Genomic DNA, 26,250 nt, shown 5'->3' on the forward strand with positions numbered 1-26,250 from the left:
TAAGATAATAGATAATATTAGGGTCTTGTTAACAAAAAATGATTTAATATCAAATTAAATTAACAATATACATCTATTTACAAGTTACAACATGATTTACTTATTCTGATGTCAAATTATATGAGGTTTTAAAATAAATTACCAGGTAATAATGAAATTTTTACTTTCAAAGAAATTTTGTAACTTTTACTTGTAACTGTAAATGTTTTTATGCAATTGTAACTTAAGAATCATTGTAATTCACTGTTTTTAGGACAAATGTTCAGCGGACAGCAGCCTTGAGAAATCGCAGTCAGAGAAGGGTTGTGGCTGCAGCACAAACTGTAAGAACCGGCGGTGTGTATGTAAGAAGAATGAACAGTTTTGCTCCGACCTCTGCAAGTGTACAAGCTGTGAAAACATGGAGATTCAGCTGCCGGAATCCACCATGTCAGAAGAAGTAAGGCTTGTTGGCTTATTATGAATATTTTTTTTAATGTGTGGGGACAGCTTATGAATCATGCTTTCTCCCCATGAATTTACAATAATTGCCACAAATAGTAGTTCATAAGTGGACAAATGTATTGGAATACATGCCATGCATATAACACTCATTCACATTATGATATTGTAGTTATGTAGTGTAGAAACTAATAGAATAAATTTTTTGACAAAATTATTCTATTAAATATGATGATAAACATGACCTTGACTTATTTTAACATTTTGATATGTATATGCTTGTACAGTTTTTAAACAGGAAATACAATTCATTTTTTATTTTAAATTTTTATTTTTTATTGTAAATGAATTCTTGATACACAATAATCATATCATCTTTCAGCCATATGCCAACACAAGCTTAAACACCACATTTGACGTCGAGCCATCGGGTTCTGATACCAGCATTGAGAATAGGGAAGTGTCCCCAGTGGAGAAACCTGTAAAAATAATGGGCAAACCCCCTAAAATTGGTCGGCAGGCATCACGATCAGTTCTCGGAAATATTCAGGGGGTCCAAGATGTCAGCAGTTCTGATGAATTTGAAAAGCCGAGACTTATGAGAAAATCTGTGTCGGCTGGAATGTTACGTAAGAAAACATCAAATTCTGACTTGAGACAAGCAGAGAACAAGGGGATGATGCGGAAAACAACATCCAAGTCTGAATTGAGACAAGAAGGAGGCCAGGGAGATGAAATGCAATCATTGGTGGAGGGGTTCAACAAGAAAAAAAGGAAACTGAACAGTACAAAGGGCTTCTTCTTTAGTGGTCCGAGTGAATGAATGTCTTATGGCTATGACATCACGTCATGGTTTTGTATTGCCTCTTGCTTATAGTGATCATGCATGCAGCTTTGTGGTTGTGGACCATTACCATGTCAGACATCACTGATTGTACATCGGCCTGTATATACAAACTAGTAAATTACATACCTGTTTCAGACTTTTGTATCACAAATTTACAATACAAATGTCAGAATGTACACTCACCATATGCAAGATATTCATATTTTAAATTATTGTTCATTTTCAGCGTTTGTGGTGGGCATTTCTTGCTTTCTTGTGTAGGTTGTAAATACTTGTTAATTGAACACACAATTGTAATACTGTTTTCTTTATTGAATGAAAATGACTGTTATATATTTCTGTATGATATGTTTGATAAATTTGAGAAGTTAATTCGTATGCAGTCTGGGAGAGAGAATTCATTACGATCATGTTGATTTTTCCGAATAGATCCTGAATGATTCACATTCCAAGCTATTTTTCATCAGACTGTATCTCTGCAATCATATTTCACTTTAATGAACTAGAGTGTACATTTATATCTTCAGTAAACCCTCAAGGTGCAATAGTTGTGTTATATTTATGCTCTTTCTTTATACACTTTTCATGTTTCACCCTTCTCCTGGTCCGTTAAACACTATTCTTTCTTATGTCATAACTGCTGTAAATACTTCATGTACTTTGCTGTAAAATATTGTAGTGTATAGTATTCTTATAGTTTATAGTAATAGACAAAAGTGAATGTTGGTCTTAGTAGGAAACCTAGGAATGCGTTTACCAAAATTTAATATTTCAATACGTGTAGGATGTGTACACTAAGAAGGTTCACCTTCATCTGATTCTATTACATTTTTCGGTATACTACAAATATACACAATTGCATGTATATTATGAATTTACTTATGGACATTGTGACATCATGCATATTTTGTGATAGATTGTTGCTAAAAATATATAAATATGCACCCATTTTTGTTTGTTCATTCTTTTCTTACTGCATGATTACTATCAGATCCAAGCGTCAAGGTCACAGGCCACAGCACAAACATGTCCTGGGATTTGAAGAATTGGCACAGAAGGTCACCAGCTCAAAGGTCATGTCACACTTAGAGGTTAACACATACATAAACATGTCTGCATCAATATTGTGCTGTGGTTAACACATACATAAACATGTCTGCATCAATATTGTGCAGAGGTTAACACATACATAAACATGTCTGCATCAATATTGTGCAGAGGTTAACACATACATAAACATGTCTGCATCAATATTGTGCTGTGGTTAACACATACATAAACATGTCTGCATCAATATTGTGCAGAGGTTAACACATACATAAACATGTCTGCATCAATATTGTGCAGAGGTTAACACATACATAAACATGTCTGCATCAATATTGTGCTGTGGTTAACACATACATAAACATGTCTGCATCAATATTGTGCAGAGGTTAACACATACATAAACATGTCTGCATCAATATTGTGCAGAGGTTAACACATACATAAACATGTCTGCATCAATATGGTGCAGAGGTTAACACATACATAAACATGTCTGCATCAATATTGTGCAGAGGTTAACACATACATAAACATGTCTGCATCAATATTGTGCTGTGGTTAACACATACATAAACATGTCTGCATCAATATTGTGCTGTGGTTAACACATACATAAACATGTCTGCATCAATATTGTGCTGTGGTTAACACATACATAAACATGTCTGCATCAATATTGTGCAGAGGTTAACACATACATAAACATGTCTGCATCAATATTGTGCAGAGGTTAACACATACATAAACATGTCTGCATCAATATTGTGCAGAGGTTAACACATACATAAACATGTCTGCATCAATATTGTGCAGAGGTTAACACATACATAAACATGTCTGCATCAATATTGTGCTGTGTTTCTTCAGGTTGAAATAATTTTGAACAAAATTTTGAATGAAAATGAAATGTTGATAGCAAGACTAAATTACCTAGCTCAAACGGTCATGATCATACAACCAAAGCATACTGCACAAACTACAGGTTTATACTGTGAAATTGTTTCACTTGGTGGGATTAAAAAAACAACAAGTGCCGTCACTGCATTTGACGTTTGAATATTTCTTGTCTGGACTATAGCCAGAATGTTAAATGTGTCTGGGTTGACTCTCAGATCCCAGTGGATATCAAAGTTCAACTTCACACTTTAAGCTCATCCTAAGCCTGCATTGATAAAGACTAAGTGACAGCACAAAGTGCATGGGTCTGAGGAGATGTCAGTGTTCCAAGGAAAATAGTTTTAGCTTTTAAAGTTCACAAACAAAGCAATCTGGTGGTTTGTTGCGGGTTTGCTATATATATATATGTATATTTGTATTTAATTCTTTGTCTCATGTCCCATTTATGTACTGTGTACTTCACAATTTACATTTAGATGACATTTTATTACAATCAAAGCTCTGAACTGACTGGAATGTTCGATGCATTAGAACACTAGTCATCATGAATTTGAATATAAGGACAATTTTTCATAATCTGTAGTCTGTCTGCCTTTCCAAATGGAATCCTTTTTATCATATGTCTGGTTAGTAATAGCATTAGATTGTATTTCAATAGTCGCAAAGAAAACAGACAAATGAAAGATTCATATTCTGCATGCTTAGCTTTACCATCATGCCTGTCTGCATAACAGTTGATTACTCATTTCATAAAAATGGGAATTCTTGCTGCTCCACGTTTTTCAATAAAATCTTTGTCTGGCTTTGGTTCACATTAGATGCACATACCAGGATGTCGACACATGGAATAAATCAAACAATAGTAAACAGAAACATGTTTTTTATTTTATGTTGACAGTGTGCACATTGAAAACCAGCCTAAACAGTTGTGCATTTCAATTTCATATAAAGGAAATGGATATGTCAGCTAAGTGTTCCTACTCTTTGTTGTAGCAAAAACATATATTGGGTACATGGTACTTTGAAATTTCTTTTCAATTTAAATACAAAGAGTTACTTGAATGCCTTAAAGTCCCAGTATGTTTTAGGGTTGAATAATTAAGAGAAAAAATAAAAGTCTAATTAAACCTCTGGCTCCTCATGCATTATATGTATGGGAATGTCCAACAGCTAATGAGGTAGAGACATTGGCACTAAATTATGAATATGCTTCCTGTTTTGTTGAATGCTTATAATTGCGATAAATGCATTTTTTATATGAGTTAAAAAAGGCTCAAAGGTTAAAGAGAAGTCATTTGGTTGTACAAACTTTGATCAGCTTACATCACTAAAACATACTGGGACTTTAACATTGCTTGTCACTAAACCAAATAAACCAATTCATTGATGATGTCTCAATTACCTTAATCTGGTAAACAAACTAACAAATGTTCAATAACTACTAGCCGCAGGTTTTTTTCATCTCGACCAAAAATTATTTGAGAACATATTCATTTTTTTTCTCATATATTGAACATGAAAGTTTTAATCATATTTGGGCGTACAAAAGAGGACAACATGTTGATGTTTCTTTTTCCACTGATATATTAACTGCTATATTCTGATTTTAACATTACAACATTTAAATAAAAAGGTTTAACAATACCTTTGTTATATTTTTTTACATTTTAAAAATATAAATAGCCTGACCTTTCCAATTATATATCAACAAAATAACTTGAGTGTGACAGTTACCGTTATTGAACCCGCAACCTTCCACGGCATACACGAACACTCAATCACTAGGCTTTTGAGCCTGCAACCTTCCACGGCCCACGCGAACACTCATTCGCTTGGCTATTTGGCTGTTGCTGTATAAACAATCAAACAACAAGATTTATCTATTCCAGAAGAGATATAAATAATTGGGCATACAATTATTGCGCATCAAGTTTGTGCATTCGTTAAAAGCAACACAATGTACCTGAAATGACTGCTAGCTTGCAAGATCCTCTATTGTCATTCTACATTCTGCTACAAAACACTGTACACTACTTTGTGCCACATTGGAAAATTGTTGGCATTTAGATAATGGGAATGATACGAATCTGTGTGATTGTCGAAATACTATCAACTTTGACAAACAATTAGTAAATAATAGATTTCAACTGCAAAATGAGTTCACATAAAACTTGTTTAATTGGGTTGTTATGGGGAATCATGCAGAATGCATCATTTTCTGATATCAACATTCACCTATAGTATAGATCAAATTTATTTAATTTTACAATGATTGAGAAACAAGCTATTGCAATTTAATATTTCACTCTCATTGGCAGGAAGTTGGACAAGAGTGTGATCTTGTGTTGTGGGGAAAACCAGAGTACGCGGAGGAAACCCACTTGTACGACTTGGTGACCACAAACCAAACTCACTATTCACCTATAATTATCTATGTTGCACGCACGCACGCACACACACACACACATGCACGCACAAAAACAGGCTAGCGCACAGACACACACTAAATATCTATGTTGTATCGATCTAATTATTTCATGACATGCTCCATCAAAAACAAAGAGTTAAATGATATATTGTATAACTGCAAAGGTTTGAAATTATGTTAATGAAAATTGGTATGCGTATTAAAACATAATAAATGAAAACATGAAGAACATAACTTATCAATCCATTAACCGATACCTATAAATGGTATACACAAGCTTGTACTAGATTGCTTATAATACATTAAAAGTAAAATGTATTAAGTAGGACCAATACAGTATTTAAGAAAAAAACTGTATCTCAACAAAATAAAAACATATATAGATATATAATATGTATGTTCATATATGTAACAGGAACTAAAAGAAATAATATTAAAATGTTCAAATCTTCAATTGATATTGTAAAAAGAATTTCTAAAAACGAGCCTTAATGTTCTGAAGGTAGACATCGCTACAAGATATAGACTGAGGTTTATGTAACTGGTAAAAATATCCAAACAATCTCACTGCAATATGCAAAAGAGAGTTTCTTGTATTGTGTTTTATGCCTAGTAAGAGAATATCTTGTCTTGAAGACGATTTTAAATAATTGATATGTTGTATTATAAGATATTGTAATGATGTCTGGCAGGATTATGTCATGTTTTATATACCAGACAACAACATACATCCTAACCACCTTATAACTTTAACTTATTATTACATTATTTCAGATATGTGAATTGTTACAAGTATTAAGGAGTTGTTTTTAGTGAGTACATCATGTTGACCAAAACAGCAGCCAAGAGTGAAATGAAAAGGACTATTCCATATATCTGTACTAAATCAAATTGGAAGACAAAATATATAAGATAAGATTTATCTGCAAGATAGTGACAAGTACAACATGAGCTTTTTAACTGACTATGTTTCAACACACAGTATACAGTTTAACAATTGTATAAAAGCTGCAATGGTAAAATAAGTGATGATTACAATAATAATAACATTTACAATAAAATTATACATTAAATTCATAAAAAGGATTGATAATAATAACATTTATAAAAAAAGTAGTAGCACAGCTATGTGAAATAATTCTTAAAGTAACATTCCTATTAAAAATCAATTCATACACATGATTCACAAACTGCATAAATTTTGAGTGATGAACTTTTAACTGCTTACCAAATAAAACATTAATGGAAAATATTAATTACTCTTAACATAAAACCGTATATTTAATAATTAAATGACTGGTGAGTGATAAAAGATTTACAGTGATCAACTTTCGTCTCATAAGGTAGAAATACCATGTTTTAGGCACCTTTCTTTCAAGTTAAACATAGTATTCAACATAGGGACCTTCATAAGAACCATTGTTTTTGATATTTATTCATTGTTTTAATACAGTGAATTAAAACAATTGCAGTAATTGTGGTACTGACATCTTATTTGGGAGTCAGAGTGCATCTTTAAATAAAGTAATAAGAGAAGCATAAATGGTAGGTGTAAAAAGTGTAATGACAATTATTACAAAAATTATAACAAAAATGGTTCAGGCTTAAAAAGTCATGTACCCACTAGGACAGTAATGTATAATTACATGCAACTGCATAATAATGCAAATTATTATGTTTCTACATTTATTATACAGTAGATGCTAAAATATGCATCACAAACAAATGATATTATTTAGCTGGAAATTAACTAAACCGTTGATGCAAGTTTGTTTTCCATGTACTGTACCCTGCCTGGTAACTGGGGCCAATTATTCATCAGTCTCTCAGATGACAATCAGGCGATTGTTGAATGCTCCGCTTCTTTGTACATTGTTGACTGCTGGCGTGTTGCCATTTCCGTCACAAAGGAAGGATTTGGTAAGGATTCATATTTTATTTATTACGTAAATATATTGGATTTAGTAACGCATTGACTACTTATCAGTTTGTTTGTTTTTGCTCAAAAATGATTTTGATACTTAAAAAAGCTTTGTTTTTACTCGTTTTTGAACATGCAAAGGCGTTCATTTTCGGATTTTTATTTCGGACAATCGACAGTTAAATGTCTTCAATGTTCAGTTAATTTTACTGATCACACTTCATTGTTACTTAAAACATCAAAGATATAAGCTTAGCTGCTAAATAGTAACATCCAAATGTTTGTGCAGTTGCTCAGATTCTTGGAAAATTTGTAATAATTAATTTACTATTTAGTGTCCAACTGAAAACACCAATGAACATTGGAACTGCATTTTCAGTATTTCTTTAAAACTTTTTAAAGACCTTAAACATATGTGATGCTCCTACTGTCTACATTGCATTATATTACACACTCATATGTCCACTTAACTCTGCAAAGAAGATGCATCATTTAGATCCCCACATTAGAAAAAGTATTGTGCTGTCAATCAGTGACATACATTGTAATCAGAAAATAGAACATAAGAACTAGCACAATATAAATATGAGTAGTAATTATAATCCCCTGTTTCATTTGGTTTATTTGCGAAAGGAGCGAATTATGTTGGAAACACAGGTTCTGATGGTGATTATGAATTGTCTATGTAGGGCTTCTTTGTGTTTTGGCTTAAAATGTCCTAATTCACATAATTTTGCTGATGGCAGAGTTTTGAAGATGTACATGTTTTTTAAACTTAATTTTATTCTGAGCTGAAAGCAAGTTATTTGGATACAATTCAATGAATGGTTGAAAAATAAATACTATACTAGCTTTACAGAAACACTGGCATCTTTTTGGGGGCCTTCACATGTCATAAAATAATATGTAATATTAGTTTATACTGGGGAAAAAATCTTCTAAAATATTTACCCTGCATCAAAAACACCAACTTAAATCAGTTACCAATTGGCATAAGTCATCAAGATATCTGATATCAATAAGCTGCTAAAACAACACCTGGTTATGGACAATTACGTAGTAGCCATGTTTTTCATCGCTAATTGGTGAAGAAAATGCAAGCGCCCTGGGAGCATGATCATAGTCGACCTATTTCTTGCTATTGGATTTTTATTAAGTATAAAAATATGTGCTTGATCTTAATGCAATATGACTTTCAAGTGTCCGGTGATACAGATTTTTTTAAAACAGATGCCCCAGCAGTGGGGCACAAACATTTCCTGGGATGAGGTTTGGGTTGCAAGAGGATCCGCTGCTATTTATGTCTATTAGTTAGCCTCATGCAAAGTATTTGACCAGAACAGAGATTCCGATAAGGGATAACGGATGTAAATATACTTTAAAATGAGCAAATTATTATGATTTATATAAAGTTTAAACATGTGACTATATCAGTACAAATAAAAAAAAATTAATAGGACGTACCATTATAACGATCTATTTATGTCAATATCGTAAACAACTCTTTTGACCAATAAAAGATACATGCTTTACTGGCGTTGAATCAACAGTAGTTCTAAAATCTTAGGTAGGAATCTCTCATACTCACAGATATTTTTCAGAATTGACATTTATCCAATGTTAGAACCCCTGAGTCAATTAATATGCAGTGATCATCCGTTGACAAGCATGGTGTTTAATAATGCAAAGGGAAGAAAGCGCTGTATGGCTTGAACAAGTTCTGTGACTTGGATCAAGCCTATCATGTATGAAAAAACATGTGGTAGAGATGTGATATAATGTGCCAGTATGCTTTGATAATCACAATTACACTTAAAATTATGGTGTACAATGCAAGAAATTCAAAATTCTTAATACGGTAGGCTTACAATATGCGTCGAAAGTTATTTGTACCTCTGGACATTCCTGAACAAAGCTACTATGGCAGTTTAAGAACAAAATTATTCTGCGATAAAGATAAAACAAGGATTTATAATCAGTCAATTAAAACAAAAGATCAAAACTTTTATTTTTTTTAAAGATTAATTGTTGACTGACAAAAAGGAGGGATTAGTAATGATGATGGCAAGAATTGTAACAACAACAACTGAAGTGGCAATAACCAAAACTTAAGTTGAATGTACAGTCACGACACTTGTAAAAAATGGCAGGAGAGCAACAAACAGTGTGTGGTATCCATGAGGAAAGAAGAGTAAGTAAAGGCTGGAGACTGAACAACTTTGGCTGGGTGGACAACATCAATGTTAGGGGTAACAATGACATAATATTGTAATTAAATAGTTGATATCAAAATTCTAAATAAAAAAATAACATATTGCCTGACAAAGACATTAAATAAATAATCATTCTCATATATTATCCTCGTTTATTCAGTAGTTTCTGCATCAATCCCTTTTTTTTTCAACCCACAGCATCTATTTTTCTCAAAAAAAAAGCCAAGTGACACTTTTATTCAACCATCTTGTATGAAACAACACCCATACATGTTACTTTTGCCTGTGACAGCTTCTGGACAACTGAGACAAGCAGATCCTTATGTGGGATATTTTAATGCTCGTTTTATCAATTTTAGAAACTCATTTTAACAAATGTCATATTGAATGGTCATTCATGTTCAAAGAATTACACATAAAGAGAAATATAGTTATGAACATGCTATTTTCCCATTGCTTTTGAGACTAAAAAGCCTCTAAATGTTTTTGTCAAAACGATTTTTGACCATTTCCTTTTTCAGAAGAAACTCTGAAAGTCAAGGTATTGTGATAGGGAATGTAAAATCATAACAGATCATATTGATCAAATTCTGATTATACAGTTAAAATCAAACCCTCATAAAAAAAATATGTTTACAATCTATACAACAATGCATAAAAATGAATGCTTATTCTTATGCTGCGTTATATTTATAAAGATTTTTCAATGATGATTTTACTTTTATCTAAAACCAAATGATTAATACTGTTGTAACCTGTCTTACTCTTTTTTTTACTCAGAGAAAACCACCCTATATCATTAATCGATTCCGAGATTTTGCAATTTAAGTATTAAACTTTCCAACGAACGTGTTTCGACAATACTTGGAACTCATTTTATCACTAGTGATATCCTTGATGTGGTCTAGATCACGGTTGTTCTAGTGATATCCTTTATGTGGTCTAGATCACGGTTGTTCTAGTGATATCCTTGATGTGGTCTAGATCACGGTTGTTCTAGTCTAGATCATGGTTGTTCTAGTGATATCCTTGATGTGGTCTAGATCACGGTTGTTCTAGTGATATCCTTTATGTGGTCTAGATCACGGTTGTTCTAGTGATATCCTTGATGTGGTCTAGATCACGGTTGTTCTAGTGATATCCTTGATGTGGTCTAGATCATGGTTGTTCTAGTGATATCCTTGATGTGGTCTAGATCATGGTTGTTCTAGTCTAGATCATGGTTGTTCTAGTCTAGATCATGGTTGTTCTAGTGATATCCTTGATGTGGTCTAGATCATGGTTGTTCTAGTCTAGATCATGGTTGTTCTAGTCTAGATCATGGTTGTTCTAGTCTAGATCATGGTTGTTCTAGTGATATCCTTGATGTGGTCTAGATCATGGTTGTTCTAGTCTAGATCATGGTTGTTCTAGTCTAGATCATGGTTGTTCTAGTGATATCCTTGATGTGGTCTAGATCATGGTTGTTCTAGTCTAGATCATGGTTGTTCTAGTGATATCCTTGATGTGGTCTAGATCATGGTTGTTCTAGTCTAGATCATGGTTGTTCTAGTCTAGATCATGGTTGTTCTAGTCTAGATCATGGTTGTTCTAGTGATATCCTTGATGTGGTCTAGATCATGGTTGTTCTAGTCTAGATCATGGTTGTTCTAGTCTAGATCATGGTTGTTCTAGTGATATCCTTGATGTGGTCTAGATCATGGTTGTTCTAGTCTAGATCATGGTTGTTCTAGTCTAGATCATGGTTGTTCTAGTGATATCCTTGATGTGGTCTAGATCATGGTTGTTCTAGTGATATCCTTGATGTGGTCTAGATCATGGTTGTTCTAGTCTAGATCATGGTTGTTCTAGTGATATCCTTGATGTGGTCTAGATCATGGTTGTTCTAGTGATATCCTTGATGTGGTCTAGATCATGGTTGTTCTAGTCTAGATCATGGTTGTTCTAGTGATATCCTTGATGTGGTCTAGATCATGGTTGTTCTAGTGATATCCTTGATGTGGTCTAGATCATGGTTGTTCTAGTGATATCCTTGATGTGGTCTAGATCATGGTTGTTCTAGTCTAGATCATGGTTGTTCTAGTGATATCCTTGATGTGGTCTAGATCATGGTTGTTCTAGTCTAGATCATGGTTGTTCTAGTCTAGATCATGGTTGTTCTAGTCTAGATCATGGTTGTTCTAGTGGAAACACTTGGACCTTGGTCACAACTCAAAAGCAGTTAATAGTATTCAAATGAAACTTGGTACAAATGTTGCCAGAGACAATACGCACATGCTTAAGAAGAATGTGCGTATTATAATTTATGTTGCAAGTGCCGTCACCCTGCCGAAGTCTGGCTCAGATCATTATTGAGTTATAACCATGTGGGGAGTGGTGGCCTCTAAGCTGTCTGGCAGAATACTCTAAAATATTTCCTATTCACTCCATGATTGTTCAATGTTAGTTAATTAGTTCAAAAGAAGGAGAACTAATAATTGAACTCTTTCATGTAAGTAAGACATAGTTTCACTACCAAGTGATTGTTCCATTTATTTCTGTCTCTTTACAAATAATATATTGTAATAAAGTAAGATATAATATCATGCAGGACTACAGGCTTTTTACGTCGCGCTTTGATGCTTTGTATAAATGGTTTTCCTGTGCAATCATGTAACAAATTCTGTATATAATATATAAGTAGCAATTATACAGATATGGCCTGGTCAAAGATTGTTTAACTGTTCAGTATAATAATCCTTGCATTATATATAAATAAGGATAAATAAGAGGTTCTAGTAGAATATATCATATAAAACCACTAGTAAAGCAACAACTGCAAGCCGGTAAATGAATTATAACAAAGATGTCAACTGGTGACATTATGACAAAGTGACGATGTCCAGCGTCACAGTGAATAGCCTGGAGCCTCGGTGATTCTCTCATTACCATGTACAGATTGTTATCTGCACCTACCTAGCTTGTGGACTGTCAGTTTAAGAGTTTTGGGTGTTATCTGATGTTTTGCTTGCTTGTCTTATGGAAGTGGTTCGGCAAAACAGTAAGTTTTTACTTAGGAGAATATCTTTTACTCTATAGGATACATTTCTATCGACAGCTTATCTTGTAGAATGAGGGATTCAGCTCATGTTTTTGAGTTAATGGTTTTGGGGATGTTCAATAATGAAGATGCTGATCTGTTCATATTCATATTATATCTATGTATTGCAAAACATCCTTATAAAATGTATTACAACTTAGGAATGATTATACCTAAAAAATAATGTGCCATATTTGTTGCTGAAGAAATAGGTTAATGGTGGACAAACAACCAATAAATAGTTTTCTGAAAGCAGTTGTTTCATTACTTATGTTATTATTCAATAGCTTGTGTGAATTTGATTTGAATAGGATTTCTCTCTTCTATGACCGTGCATCATGTGATGTTGTGCTGTGATTATGCTCAAAGGTCAAGGACTTAGTTGGTGACAAAACACTTAAATTAACAAGTTGTGATATAATATAAATATGAGTATCAGTTTATTAGCCAAATGAAAGGATTATTAATTATTGAAATATATTAATTATATGGCAGATGAGACCTTTATTTAGACCATTCCATTTTAACCATTAGACAAGCAATATTTAATATACAACAGTTGTATATTAAATGTTGCTTGTCTAATTGAATCATCAAGATATCTGATATTAATGAGCTGCTTAAACCACCCTTAGACAAACAACCTTAAACTTACGTTGTATCTCCAGCATTTTGGGGGCCACATTTTTGCTCCATTCTCTTTTAGTTATGTGTAGTTTTCCCCAATTGGTCACTGCGGGGGTGGTGTAACCATACATGCCATATCCCCCGGCAGGGGGAAAAATTCCCCGGAGTTTTGATCCATCCCCCGGTCTCCCAGCGGGAGGTAAAAATCCCCCAGAATTAAAAAAAATAATATTTTTTTTTTTTTTTATAGATTTTACATCAGGCAATAATGACAAAGTGAAACCACAGTATGTGAGTGAAACTGAATGTAAAGAAACAACTCCTCAAGGGTGAAATTACTGTTTAAAAAAAGTTTGATAAATGCCAAAAGGAAACCTTAACAACAAGTGATCAATTAATTTGAAGTAATGATCAAAGGCAAAGAAATATTACTATTTTGGAAAAGGAAAAAAATTAATAATATTCATTCAATTCTCTTAGTGTCTGAACGTCATCATAGCTGATAGTATTAAGCAGAATGTTTTTAAAAGACTTTGGAGGAAGGTAAATTTAATTTACAGTATTACAGTATGACAGTGTATCATAAGAATATGATAAATCATGACATAAAATAATTCTGTATATTAAATGAAAAGGTTAGAGGTTTTCATAGCAAAATATATGTGAATACATTTTTTCGTACTTGCATACATAAAAATACTTTGAAATTTCGCCAACTTAAACCTGCTAAAAAATCCCCCTGAACACTACCAAAATCCCCCTAAATTTCAGCCTTTCTGAACAAATCCCCCTGAATGGTATCCAGAAAATATGGCATGTATGTGTAGCAGAGAATCTCTGGCCATGGTCTCTTCATGTTATGTAATGTTTCCCCAATTGGTCACCGGGGGGGGGGGGGGGGTGGTGTAACCGAAAATCTCTGGCCATGGTCTCTTCATGTTATGTATGCTTTTTCCCAATTGGTCACTGTGGGGTGGTGTAACTGAGAATCTCTGGCCATGGTCTCTTCATGTTATGTAATGTTTTCCCCAATCAGTCACTGTGGGTAGGTGTTACAGAGAATCTCTGGCCATGGTCTCTTCATGTTGTGTATAGTTTTCCCCAATCAGTCACTGTGGAGTGGTGTAACAGAGAATCTCTGGCCATGGTCTTGATAATGCTTACAGCTTTTGGTAAATAGTATCACAATTTCAATATTTAAAAAGTTAATTTGTCATAGATTGAAATTGTTTTCACTCATTGATTTCAAAAGAAAGATTTTAATCTTTTAAAGTAAACAAAACACTTGAATAATAACCTCATAATCATGTGTTTGATTATACAAAAACTATTTATGCTAATACTGGGTGTTACAAGAATTATCTTGTATGTGGATAAAATATTGCTTTCCCATAAGCCCCCAAAATCGGACTATACATCACCTGATACATGTTTACCAATGATATATATATATATATACCTGAATACTTATGGACTGCCTATAAGAGGATTAAAACATTAAACGGGCTGTAAACTGCAAAAACATTTTTAAAGCAATACACAGATCCTAGTTCCACAATGTGCAATAAGGAAGAATAATAGAAATGATCAGAATTTAATTAAATCTCGGTTTCAACATGATTTCAGTGATAATTTGTTTTATCACTGGACACCAGTGGGATTGAAGTTACTGAAGGTATAGTTTTGAAAACTGTGTAAAATTAATGTAAATTCATACCCGTTTTTTTGTTGGACTGATTTTGAAGGGGAAAATAGAAGGGGACAAAAAAATATTTTCAATCAGTTTTAAATAGGAGTAGGTGAAACTGAAGGTATTTTATTTTTTACCTTTTTAATAATGTTTATAATGGAAAACCTGCTCACTATTACATTTGATTCCTTTCTAAGTTTTAGCCAATACTGTCAGAAGTGCACATATTTTGACAGTTACTGCTTCAGTCATCCTGATATTGTCAAAATCAGTGTTTTTGATGCATGGTTGGCATAACAGTATATCAAACCTTGTGTTGGTATATAGGAGTAGTGTTTTTGATGCATGGTTGGCATAACAGTATATCAAACCTTGTGTTGGTATATAGGAGTAGTGCTTTTGATGCATGGTTGGCATAACAGTACGTCAAACCTTGTGTTGGTATATAGGAGTAGTGCTTTTGATGCATGGTTGGCATAACAGTATATCAAACCTTGAGTTGGTATATAGGAGTAGTGCTTTTGATGCATGGTTGGCATAACAGTATATCAAACCTTGTGTTGGTATATAGGAGTAGTGCTTTTGATGCATGGTTGGCATAACAGTATATCAAACCTTGTGTTGGTATATAGGAGTAGTGCTTTTGATGTATGGTTGGCATAACAGTATATCAAACCTTGTGTTGGTATATAGGAGTAGTGCTTTTGATGTATGGTTGGCATAACAGTATATCAAACCTTGTGTTGGTATATAGGAGTAGTGCTTTTGATGTATGGTTGGCATAACAGTATATCAAACCTTGTGTTGGTATATAGGAGTAGTGCTTTTGATGCATGGTTGGCATAACAGTACGTCAAACCTTGTGTTGGTATATAGGAGCAGTGGTTTTGATGCATGGTTGGCATAACAGTATGTCAAACCTTGTGTTGGTATATAGGAGCAGTGGTTTTGATGCATGGTTGGCATAACAGTATGTCAAACCTTGTGTTGGTATATAGCAGTAGTGCTTTTGATGCATGGTTGGCATAACAGTATGTCAAACCTTGTGTTGGTATATAGGAGTAGTGCTTTTGATGCATGGTTGGCATAACAGTATGTCAAACCTTGTGTTGGTATATAGGAGTAGTGCTTTTGATGCATGGTTGGCATAACAGTATATCAAACCTTGAGTTGGTATATAGGAGTAGTGCTTTTGATGCATGGTTGGCATAACAGTATGTCAAACCTTGTGTTGTTATATAGGAGTAGTGCTTTTGATGCATGGTTGGCATAACAGTATGTCAAACCTTGTGTTGGTATATAGGAGTAGTGCTTTTGATGCATGGTTGGCATAACAGTATGTCAAACCTTGTGTTGGTATATAGGAGTAGTGCTTTTGATGCATGGTTGGCATAACAGTATGTCAAACCTTGTGTTGGTATATAGGAGTAGTGCTTTTGATGCATGGTTGGCATAACAGTATGTCAAACCTTGTGTTGGTATATAGGAGTAGTGCTTTTGATGCATGGTTGGCATAACAGTATGTCAAACCTTGTGTTGGTATATAGGAGCAGTGGTTTTGATGCATGGTTGGCATAACAGTATATCAAACCTTGTGTTGGTATATAGGAGTAGTGCTTTTGATGCATGGTTGGCATAACAGTATATCAAACCTTGTGTTGGTATATAGGAGCAGTGGTTTTGATGCATGGTTGGCATAACAGTACGTCAAACCTTGTGTTGGTATATAGGAGTAGTGCTTTTGATGCATGGTTGGCATAACAGTACGTCAAACCTTGTGTTGGTATATAGGAGTAGTGCTTTTGATGCATGGTTGGCATAACAGTATATCAAACCTTGTGTTGGTATATAGGAGTAGTGTTTTTGATGCATGGTTGGCATAACAGTATGTCAAACCTTGTGTTGGTATATAGGAGTAGTGCTTTTGATGCATGGTTGGCATAACAGTATATCAAACCTTGTGTTGGTATATAGGAGTAGTGCTTTTGATGCATGGTTGGCATAACAGTATGTCAAACCTTGTGTTGGTATATAGGAGTAGTGTTTTTGATGCGTGGTTGGCATAACAGTACGTCAAACCTTGTGTTGGTATATAGGAGTAGTGCTTTTGATGCATGGTTGGCATAACAGTATATCAAACCTTGTGTTGGTATATAGGAGTAGTGCTTTTGATGCATGGTTGGCATAACAGTATATCAAACCTTGTGTTGGTATATAGGAGTAGTGTTTTTGATGCATGGTTGGCATAACAGTATGTCAAACCTTGTGTTGGTATATAGGAGTAGTGCTTTTGATGCATGGTTGGCATAACAGTATATCAAACCTTGTGTTGGTATATAGGAGTAGTGCTTTTGATGTATGGTTGGCATAACAGTATATCAAACCTTGAGTTGGTATATAGGAGTAGTGCTTTTGATGTATGGTTGGCATAACAGTATATCAAACCTTGTGTTGGTATATAGGAGTAGTGCTTTTGATGCATGGTTGGCATAACAGTACGTCAAACCTTGTGTTGGTATATAGGAGTAGTGCTTTTGATGCATGGTTGGCATAACAGTATGTCAAACCTTGTGTTGGTATATTGGAGTAGTGCTTTTGATGCATGGTTGGCATAACAGTATGTCAAACCTTGTGTTGGTATATAGGAGTAGTGTTTTTGATGCATGGTTGGCATAACAGTACGTCAAACCTTGTGTTGGTATATAGGAGTAGTGTTTTTGATGCATGGTTGGCATAACAGTATGTCAAACCTTGTGTTGGTATATAGGAGTAGTGTTTTTGATGTGTGGTTGGCATAACAGTATATCAAACCTTGAGTTGGTATATAGGAGTAGTGCTTTTGATGCATGGTTGGCATAACAGTATATCAAACCTTGTGTTGGTATATAGGAGTAGTGCTTTTGATGCATGGTTGGCATAACAGTATATCAAACCTTGTGTTGGTATATAGGAGTAGTGCTTTTGATGCATGGTTGGCATAACAGTATATCAAACCTTGTGTTGGTATATAGGAGTAGTGCTTTTGATGCATGGTTGGCATAACAGTATATCAAACCTTGTGTTGGTTTATAGGAGCAGTGGCTTTGATGTGTGGTTGGCATTACAGTATGTCAAACCATGTGTTGGTATATAGGAGCAGTGGTTTGAATAGCACTTTTTGAAAAAAATAGGTGCAGTAAACATGACAAACAAAATATGACATTGGTGTAGCCTTGTGCTAACCTTTAACTGCGTTATCTTGTAATAAAATACAGCATACAAACACATACATAAATCATGTATTTATATAAAATGTACTGTTTTCAGTATAAAGATCCATGTAGATTGCAAATTATTTATTACAAAACTGTATTCATTACATGTGAACGGAGCATTTTTTATTAACTTATTATTAAGTTCCAACGGATATTGACCATTGGCTGTTTATCACGCTGATTAGATCAGCTTATGTTCAAGTGTTTCCATGTTTTTGTGATTTGATTGACACCATATCAGTTCAGGTCAGAGTTTGTACATGTATTAACCGCCTCATGAGTGTTCACTTACTGTACATGTACAGCCAATGTGACTAATCAAATCTACTTTCATTATCATACAATGAATTATAGAAACAATGTTTAATTAAATCTGATGTGATCTCACAGTACACATGATCAAGTTAGAGGCTTGTACGATCTTGACCTCTCGCCTATTCCTACATTACATACATAGATTTCAATTTTCAAATGTTAATGTTAATGCGTTAAGTTTTCGATGTTAAAGGTCGGGGATTTTTACAAGTGGGTTATCACCTTTTATTTACATTTGAATAAGGAGGAAAATATGTGTTGAAGTTTTAATGTTCATATGGATATTTAAATGTTATGGTAAACTATTGAATGAAGCTAAATTACAAGTCAAATTGACTTAATGCGTAGGACATGCAGATCACAGGGGCAGGTTGCGTTGTTTTGACACACCACGCCCCGCCATTTTTCACAAGTTATAGTTACCACATCATATTCTTACTAAAATTTGATAAAAAAAAAATTAATAAAAAAATAAAAACGGACTGGGGCGTGGTATGTTAAAACAACGCAACCTGCCCCTGTGATGCAGATGAGGATTAATTTAAGATTTCTTAATTGATAAAAGTTTTAGGACAATGAAAATAAAATAAAAAACATGTGTAGTGTATTGAGTATATGTTGATTGCCTGATATGATGTACACGTTCTGTTGTCAGATGATGCCTTTATATTTCAGGGACTGGAATACTGGCCTACATTCCTAGGAAACCAAGCACAAACAAATACCAGATCTGAATTTTAGTGCCATTCTAGCAGAAAATAGGGAAGACTATCTGCTTCTACTGAACACTGTGTTTGGAAGTAAACAAAATACACGAAAAAAAAAACCAATATCCTTGTCAACTTAAGATTGTTATTGATTAAGTCTAGGATTTCATTTTGAAAGCAGAGAAAATTATTTAAATTCTGGTGTGATATGCTTTGACCTGTGGATTGGTAATAGCGACATTCATTATTGTGAATAAAGCACATAGTCGTTGGCAGGGTCTCCTATTTGTGGAATGGGCATACCTTTTATTGACTTTCCAGCAGGATTCCGCAGACTGATATTGGATGCTGTGTTAACAGAAGTAGAGAGTGACAATAGTTACTCATTCCAATAGTTACTCATTCTGGTTAAGGAAGCCATGAAATGGTAGCATACATGAAAAGGAAGTGTTAGAAATATTGTGTTTTTGGGTGGATATAAGCAGAAATAACAATGATTTCATACTTTGCCATGAATATTACGTGCAATGGGAAGTTCATTTCCATCTTGTGTTCAGCAGTGGTTGTGGCATTCTTTGTTGCCATGGACACACATTTATACTTCACTCTTCAAAAAACATCGCTAGTGCATCAGGACCCTCCAGTACCGGGCAAATGGTCACCATTCAAACCATTGTCCATGAAACTTATCTTGACCGATCCCTACAACCATTACGTAATGGGACCGTCTGCAGAATACTTTGACGAAATCACCGGATTCAGTAAAGTGCTGTATTTCATCACCCCAAATATGATAAGTATTACACACGTTATAACAAGTATCATATCGGCTAAACTTGTTGCTTCAGAAAGTTTGGCGAAAAGACGTTTTGGGATTTTACTGTACCAGTTTCGTTCGTGGCTTGATGATTTGGACGGCGTTGTTTTCAGGAGTCATAATAATCAAAGTGGGTCATACCGTTCAAATCATAATACACTGGGCTACTATGTCGACATTTACAGTGACATCGTTGGGGGTATAGCATTAATGTTTGGCGTTTTGTTTTACTTGTACAAAAGTCTTCCAGTCTGCAACGGAAACAAAAATTACACCCCCTTGCCTCTTACAAAACCTCAAGAATCAAAGAATGGCTCTACAAGTCCCGTGCCAAACAATTCACCCAACAGAAAGTTTAATTTTAACATATTGAGTGTGTTTGGCTCAAGTGAACGACCGGTGCATGGGTACACTAAGAAGTTCATCTTTTACAAGGTTCTATGTGTGGGCCTGTGTATAGCCATTGCAAGCGGGACTTGGGACAAAGTAGTGGAGAAATACACGTATCTCTACCAGACAGACCTGAAAGACCCAGTGCTTGAGGTATGTATGCCATGTTCGGATGTTTTTATGTTCTTAAATTTATGCATGTATACAATAAGAGAATGAAGTTTTGAAACTTGTATGAACTACTTCAATTTTGGAAGATTTTCTGCAAAACATGAAAGTTCAGAACTCTTGAACACTAAGCTATTCTCCATTATTGTATAATAATAATTATGATCAATTTGGAATGATTTGCAACTTAAGGTGCCTACTTATTTAATTGTATAGACTATATTACCAATTATGCCCATTCACATACTTTGATTTTTGGTTACGGCTTATTATGTGTTATTTAGATGTATGTATGGCAAAATTCCACAATTTATTATGAGTTGTCACAGATAACTATGAGCAACTTGAGGGAAATTTACAAGCTTTTTACAGGTTGTTATGAATATATAATGAGTATATTACAGAATGTTACTATTAATCATGTTAGTTACAACCTGTTCACACGTTGTTATGTGTTAGTCTGTTAACAAAAATCTAAATTGACTGTAACAAATCTTCGTTACAAGTCATTAATGGATTCTTGGGGCAGTTGAGGGAGAGTTACATGTTGTTGAGAGCTGATGACAATACTTACAGGTTGTTACGAGTTATTCATGGAAATAAACATAGGATTGTAGAGCTTATCTAGAAGATCATCATCGCAATGATTATAAAACGGATTTAGAATGATAATTGCAGAATCAGTTCAAATCTTATGAAGAAAAGCCAGATATTTTGCATTTTAATTGCTTTGAATACCATCTTCAAAGGAAATTAAATACAAGAATATCTGGGTTTCCTTCTTAAGTTTTTAGCTGATTATAAAGACTTTACAGTAAATTGCATTTCTAAGCCTCTTTTATCAAGGATAAAATTTTGTCAATTCATAATTAAATGATAAATGACTTAGTGCCAATTAAAGAATCTTGTCCAGTAATAAATCTTCCAAGACATACTATTGAGTTTTGCAGCTGATGTTGGGCATTTATCATGTTTATATAATAATCCCCATATTTGTTTGATTTTCTATAAAACTATTGCAGTCTTAAATACAGTATGAAATCCTATGAAGCCACACAAATCAAATTTTGGAAAGATTTTGGCGACATACATGGGCAGAATATCTGAGCCAAGTTCAATAACCCTAGTGACCCCAGTCACTTTAGAGTTATGGCCCCTGAATAGCGTAAATAACGCAAACATTATTTTGCCTTTGCTGTAACCTTCAGATGATTGTTTTTGTCTGCTTGTTTACAATACGGACAATATGTGTATACTATTTGCAGAATATTTCAGTCAATTTTGATGTTAAACCAGTCATGTTACCCCAGTTACTACAGAGTTCAGATCAATTTAAATTTGTTCAAAACTGGTTGTAAGGAAATACTATATGGAAAATTTTATTTTAATTTTCATATGAAAAGAAATGTTTTTTGTAGAAATAACCATATTTTACTTCCTTTTAAACCTTTAATTATGCTACTGAGGTGGATATATTGGCAATTATTAAGAATGAGGCCAAACTTAAAATATAATTTTTTCCCTCCCGCAAACCAGGAAGATAATGAGTACACAGGTAGATTAAGGACCCAGGTAGATTGAGGAGGTAGATTGAGGACCCAGGTAGATTGAGAACCCAGGAAGTATGATGAACCAGGTAGTTTGAGGATCCAGGTAGTTTGAGGACCCAGGTAGATAGAGGACCCAGGTAGATTGAGGACCCAGGTAGATTGAGGACCCAGGTAGATTGAGGACCCAGGTAGATTGAGGACCCAGGTAGTTTGAGTACACAGGTATATTAAATACCAGGGTAGATTAAGTACACGGGTAAATTGAGGACCCAGGTAGATTGAGGACTCAGGAAGATTGAGTACACAGGTAGATTGAGGACCCAGGTAGATTGAGTACACGAGTCGATTGAGCACCCAGGTAGATTAAGGACCCAGGTAGATTGAGGACCCATGTAGATTGAGGACTCAGGTAGTTTGAGGACCCAGGTAAATTGAGTACTAAGGTAGATTGAGGAACAAGGTAGATTGAGGACCCAGGTAGATTGAGTACCCATGTAGATTGAGTACTCAGGTAGATTGGGTACCAAGGTAGATTGTGGATCCAGGTAGATTGGGGTCTGTGTTTTATTGATCATACTCTCATGTGTAGGTGTAGTGTTTTGAAGTAGTGTGTAGAAGTAAACACAGGCACAGCTGCACCACAGAAGTGTCAACAGCTCATTTTCATTGCACCTCATAAGTGGTGGAGCTGGTGTTTAGTATTCATGTCCTCAAGCTCATTTCTTTCTCTTAGCTCATGACCATTCTAAAAGATATCAAAAGATACAGTAGAAACTCACTAAACCGGACAAGGTCCGGACTGGGCAAAATTTCCGGTTTAGTGAGGATTCCGGTTTAGTGAGGATTTGATGTACAGAGTAAGTTTACTCAAAATATTAACTGAGTTAACCGTTAAAGGGAAGTTGAAAACTGGAATAAAATGAAACATGATTAGAGTTCTTGATTTGAGTAACAAACAAACAAATTATCAGATTATCTGTAAATTAATGCTTGTTAAGTATGTTTGATAGTTTAATTAACGCACCGCTCTAATTTGATTCATTCATAAAGTCTTTGATTATCGTGCGGCAGTCAATCCACAGCGCAATCATCATTATCGATTATCGAGTTACCACAACATCACAGGTGCAATATTTAACGACACACCGGCTGTCAAAACATAAGTGACACGCGATTCGCGAATTCCTAATACACAAAATCATTTTGACATGTTGGAACAAATAGACGTCCGGTTTTGTGAGGTAAAATTATGTTGACAACTAACAAATTTTCTCGATTTTGTGTCCGGTATCCGGAATTCGGGGTTCCGGTTTTGTAGGGATTTTTTTACATTGAAAATAGAAGCGGAAAACCCGGACTCTGAAAAAAGGCCGGTATCCGGAGGATTCCGGTTTTGTGGAGTTCCGGTTAAGTGAGTTTCTACTGTATATAACATTGGGTGACAGGCATAAACATTCACATATTGATTTACATAATTTACTCATTCACTGAAAAAGTGAGCGAAAAAATATGGCTGAAATGCTGTTGTAACCAATAGTGATTACCTTATATAGCTTGATTATACAAAATAGAAAAACGTCTTGACTCTTTTAGTATTGAAATTATCTGAGGTTGGTAAAATTTACATTGGATTGCCTGCATGACCTACTGCATTCATACAGTATTAATACACAAACAATGTGATCAATGCTAATTAATTTGATTTAATTTAATTAAGCTCGACATTAAGCTTTTCACCTGTTGTGTGCTTTCCTTCAGTCAGAGTCTCCATTGTATAAATATATATATAAGACACTCTTTGATCACCCAAAGCACATGAACTATCATTCAGAATGTCCATTCTCTAAACATCAGTCAGTCTCCATTGTCTGAATATCAGTTAAGGTCTCCATTGTATAAATATCAGTCAGAATCTCCATTGTCTAATTATCAGTCAGAGCCTCCATTGTCTGATAATCAGTCAGATTGCCCATTGTCTGAATATCTGTCAGAACCTCCATTGTTTGAATATCAGTCAAATTCCAGATGGTCTGAATATCAGTCAGAGTCTCCATTGTCTGTATATCAGTTAAAGTCTCCATTGTTTATATATCAGTCAGAATCTCCATTGTCTAATTATAATTCAGAGCCTCCATTGTCTGAATATAAGTCAGAACTTCCATGGTCCAAATATAAGTCAGGTTTCAATTGTCTGGATATCAGTAAGAGTCTCAATTGTCTGAATATTGTCGGAATATCAGCCAAAGTCTCCAATTTCTAAATATCAGTTACAGTCTCCATTGTTCGAATATTAGCCAGTGTCTGAATTTTAGTGATAATATCCATTGTCAGAATATCAGCTGTCAGTATCCATTTTCTGAATATCAATCAGAGTCTCCATTGTCTGAATATCAATCAGAGTCTCCATTGTCTGAATATCAGTCAGAGTCTCAATTGTATAAATATCAGTCGAGTCTCTGTCTGAACATCAGGCTTAGCGGAATCCAAGCATTTCTATCACAGAAAACGTTCTAAAGGATCATTTACCAGACACAAACTTTGACAGCTAGACAGACCTGTAACAGTTCAGGGTCAACTATCCTCTAGTTCCATAAATGAACACAGATCAATAACAATGTCTCATCACTTCATCTGATTCATCCTGCTACTTTTATGGAATCAAATGTTCTTTGTACCGGTAATTTCCGACCTTATGAGTTTATCAGTCTTGACATATTAGTACTGTTAATTTGAAGTCTGTTTTAAGTCAGCTTTAAACTGTTTTTAAATTGATATTTTGTATAATGTGATGGCATTTTTTTTAGCTGGACTATTCAAAGAATAAGGAGGCTTTACTACTCTCCCCAACGTCTGCATTGGCGTCAGTTTAAACATTTAGGCAAGTTACATTTTCACTTATAGCTTCAATACCTTCATTCAATGCACTAAATATTTCACAGTTGTTCAGGAGCATCACACCATGAGTTACACAACCCTATATTTATCCTAAGTACAAATAATGGCCCCTGTTTGATATAGGAACCTCAGTGAAAGGTTTATGGCATGTTGTGTCTAAGGTTTAAGTTTAAGGGCAAGTTGGGATTTGTACTCATAATTTCTATGCCCTTCATTCAATTGACTTAAAACTTCAAACAATTATTGATGACCATCTTACAATTAGGTTACATAAAACATTATTTTATCCTTAATACAAATTATGGCCCCCTGATTGATTTAAGAACTTGGGTTAAAGTTTTATGGCACATTAAGTCCAGTTAAAGTTTAAAGGCAAGTTGGCATTTTCACTAATTAATTCTATACCCTTCATTCTATTGACTTAATACTTCATACTTTTGTTTAGGGCCATCACACAATTAGGTTACATAACTCCATATTTTCCTTGATATAAAAAATGGCCTTTAAGTCATTGACTTAAAAAAATTGTTTGAAATTTGGGGCAATAGATCTCAAATACTGGTCATTCAATGGCCTTCATGCTTTACACATAGACATTGCACAAATTGAGTTACATAACTCATATTAAACCTAAGTACAAATTATCGCCCTTGATTGACAGTTTTTTCATACTTTTTTTCTTGCTTTTGACACACATTTTTATATTTTTTACCAGGTTTTCATAAAGTGAAATTATAGTAATATAACTTAAAATAGTTTATTATAAAGTATGTTTCACCTTTTTCCAGTCGATCCAGTCAGATGCGCTTCATTCGGGGAGTATGTGGCTGATCATCTACATGTGGAGGATATGGGAGGGCCAGTGTATTGTCCACATGATCTGTATTGCTGTCTTCATCGACAAAATATGGGTATAAACACATATATTTGTTTGTAATTCAGTAAAAACAAAAAAAATATT

General features: G+C 34.4%; 2 protein-coding genes across 6 annotated transcripts in view; both read left to right on the top strand.

Moving 5' to 3' along the window:
• The window catches only part of LOC128226575 (chromosome-associated kinesin KIF4-like), a 28,307-nt gene extending 25,816 nt beyond the window's left edge, over positions 1–2,491 (top strand). For both annotated transcript variants that reach the window (XM_052936522.1, XM_052936523.1), the window contains exons 28-29: positions 254–439; positions 824–2,491. In XM_052936522.1, coding sequence (XP_052792482.1) covers positions 254–439; positions 824–1,264 — 627 coding nt within the window. In that variant the 3' untranslated portion in view covers positions 1,265–2,491. The remainder of the gene's footprint in view (positions 1–253; positions 440–823) is intronic.
• Positions 2,492–7,510: 5,019 nt separating this feature from the next.
• LOC128227658 (ceramide phosphoethanolamine synthase-like) overlaps positions 7,511–26,250 on the top strand; it is a 36,779-nt gene continuing 18,039 nt past the window's right edge. The window contains exons 1-3 of one of the 4 annotated variants that reach the window (XM_052938398.1): positions 7,511–7,583; positions 19,438–20,829; positions 26,078–26,200. In XM_052938398.1, the coding sequence (XP_052794358.1) occupies positions 19,963–20,829; positions 26,078–26,200 (990 nt within the window). In that variant the 5' untranslated portion in view covers positions 7,511–7,583; positions 19,438–19,962. Of the gene's footprint in view, positions 7,584–12,745; positions 12,838–15,026; positions 15,179–18,840; positions 18,973–19,437; positions 20,830–26,077; positions 26,201–26,250 lie in introns of those variants that run through there. The other 3 variants (XM_052938399.1, XM_052938396.1, XM_052938397.1) reach the window with 3 other exon arrangements.

Source organism: Mya arenaria, chromosome 3, assembly GCF_026914265.1.
Source record: "Mya arenaria isolate MELC-2E11 chromosome 3, ASM2691426v1".
NCBI classification, from domain to species: domain Eukaryota; kingdom Metazoa; phylum Mollusca; class Bivalvia; order Myida; family Myidae; genus Mya; species Mya arenaria.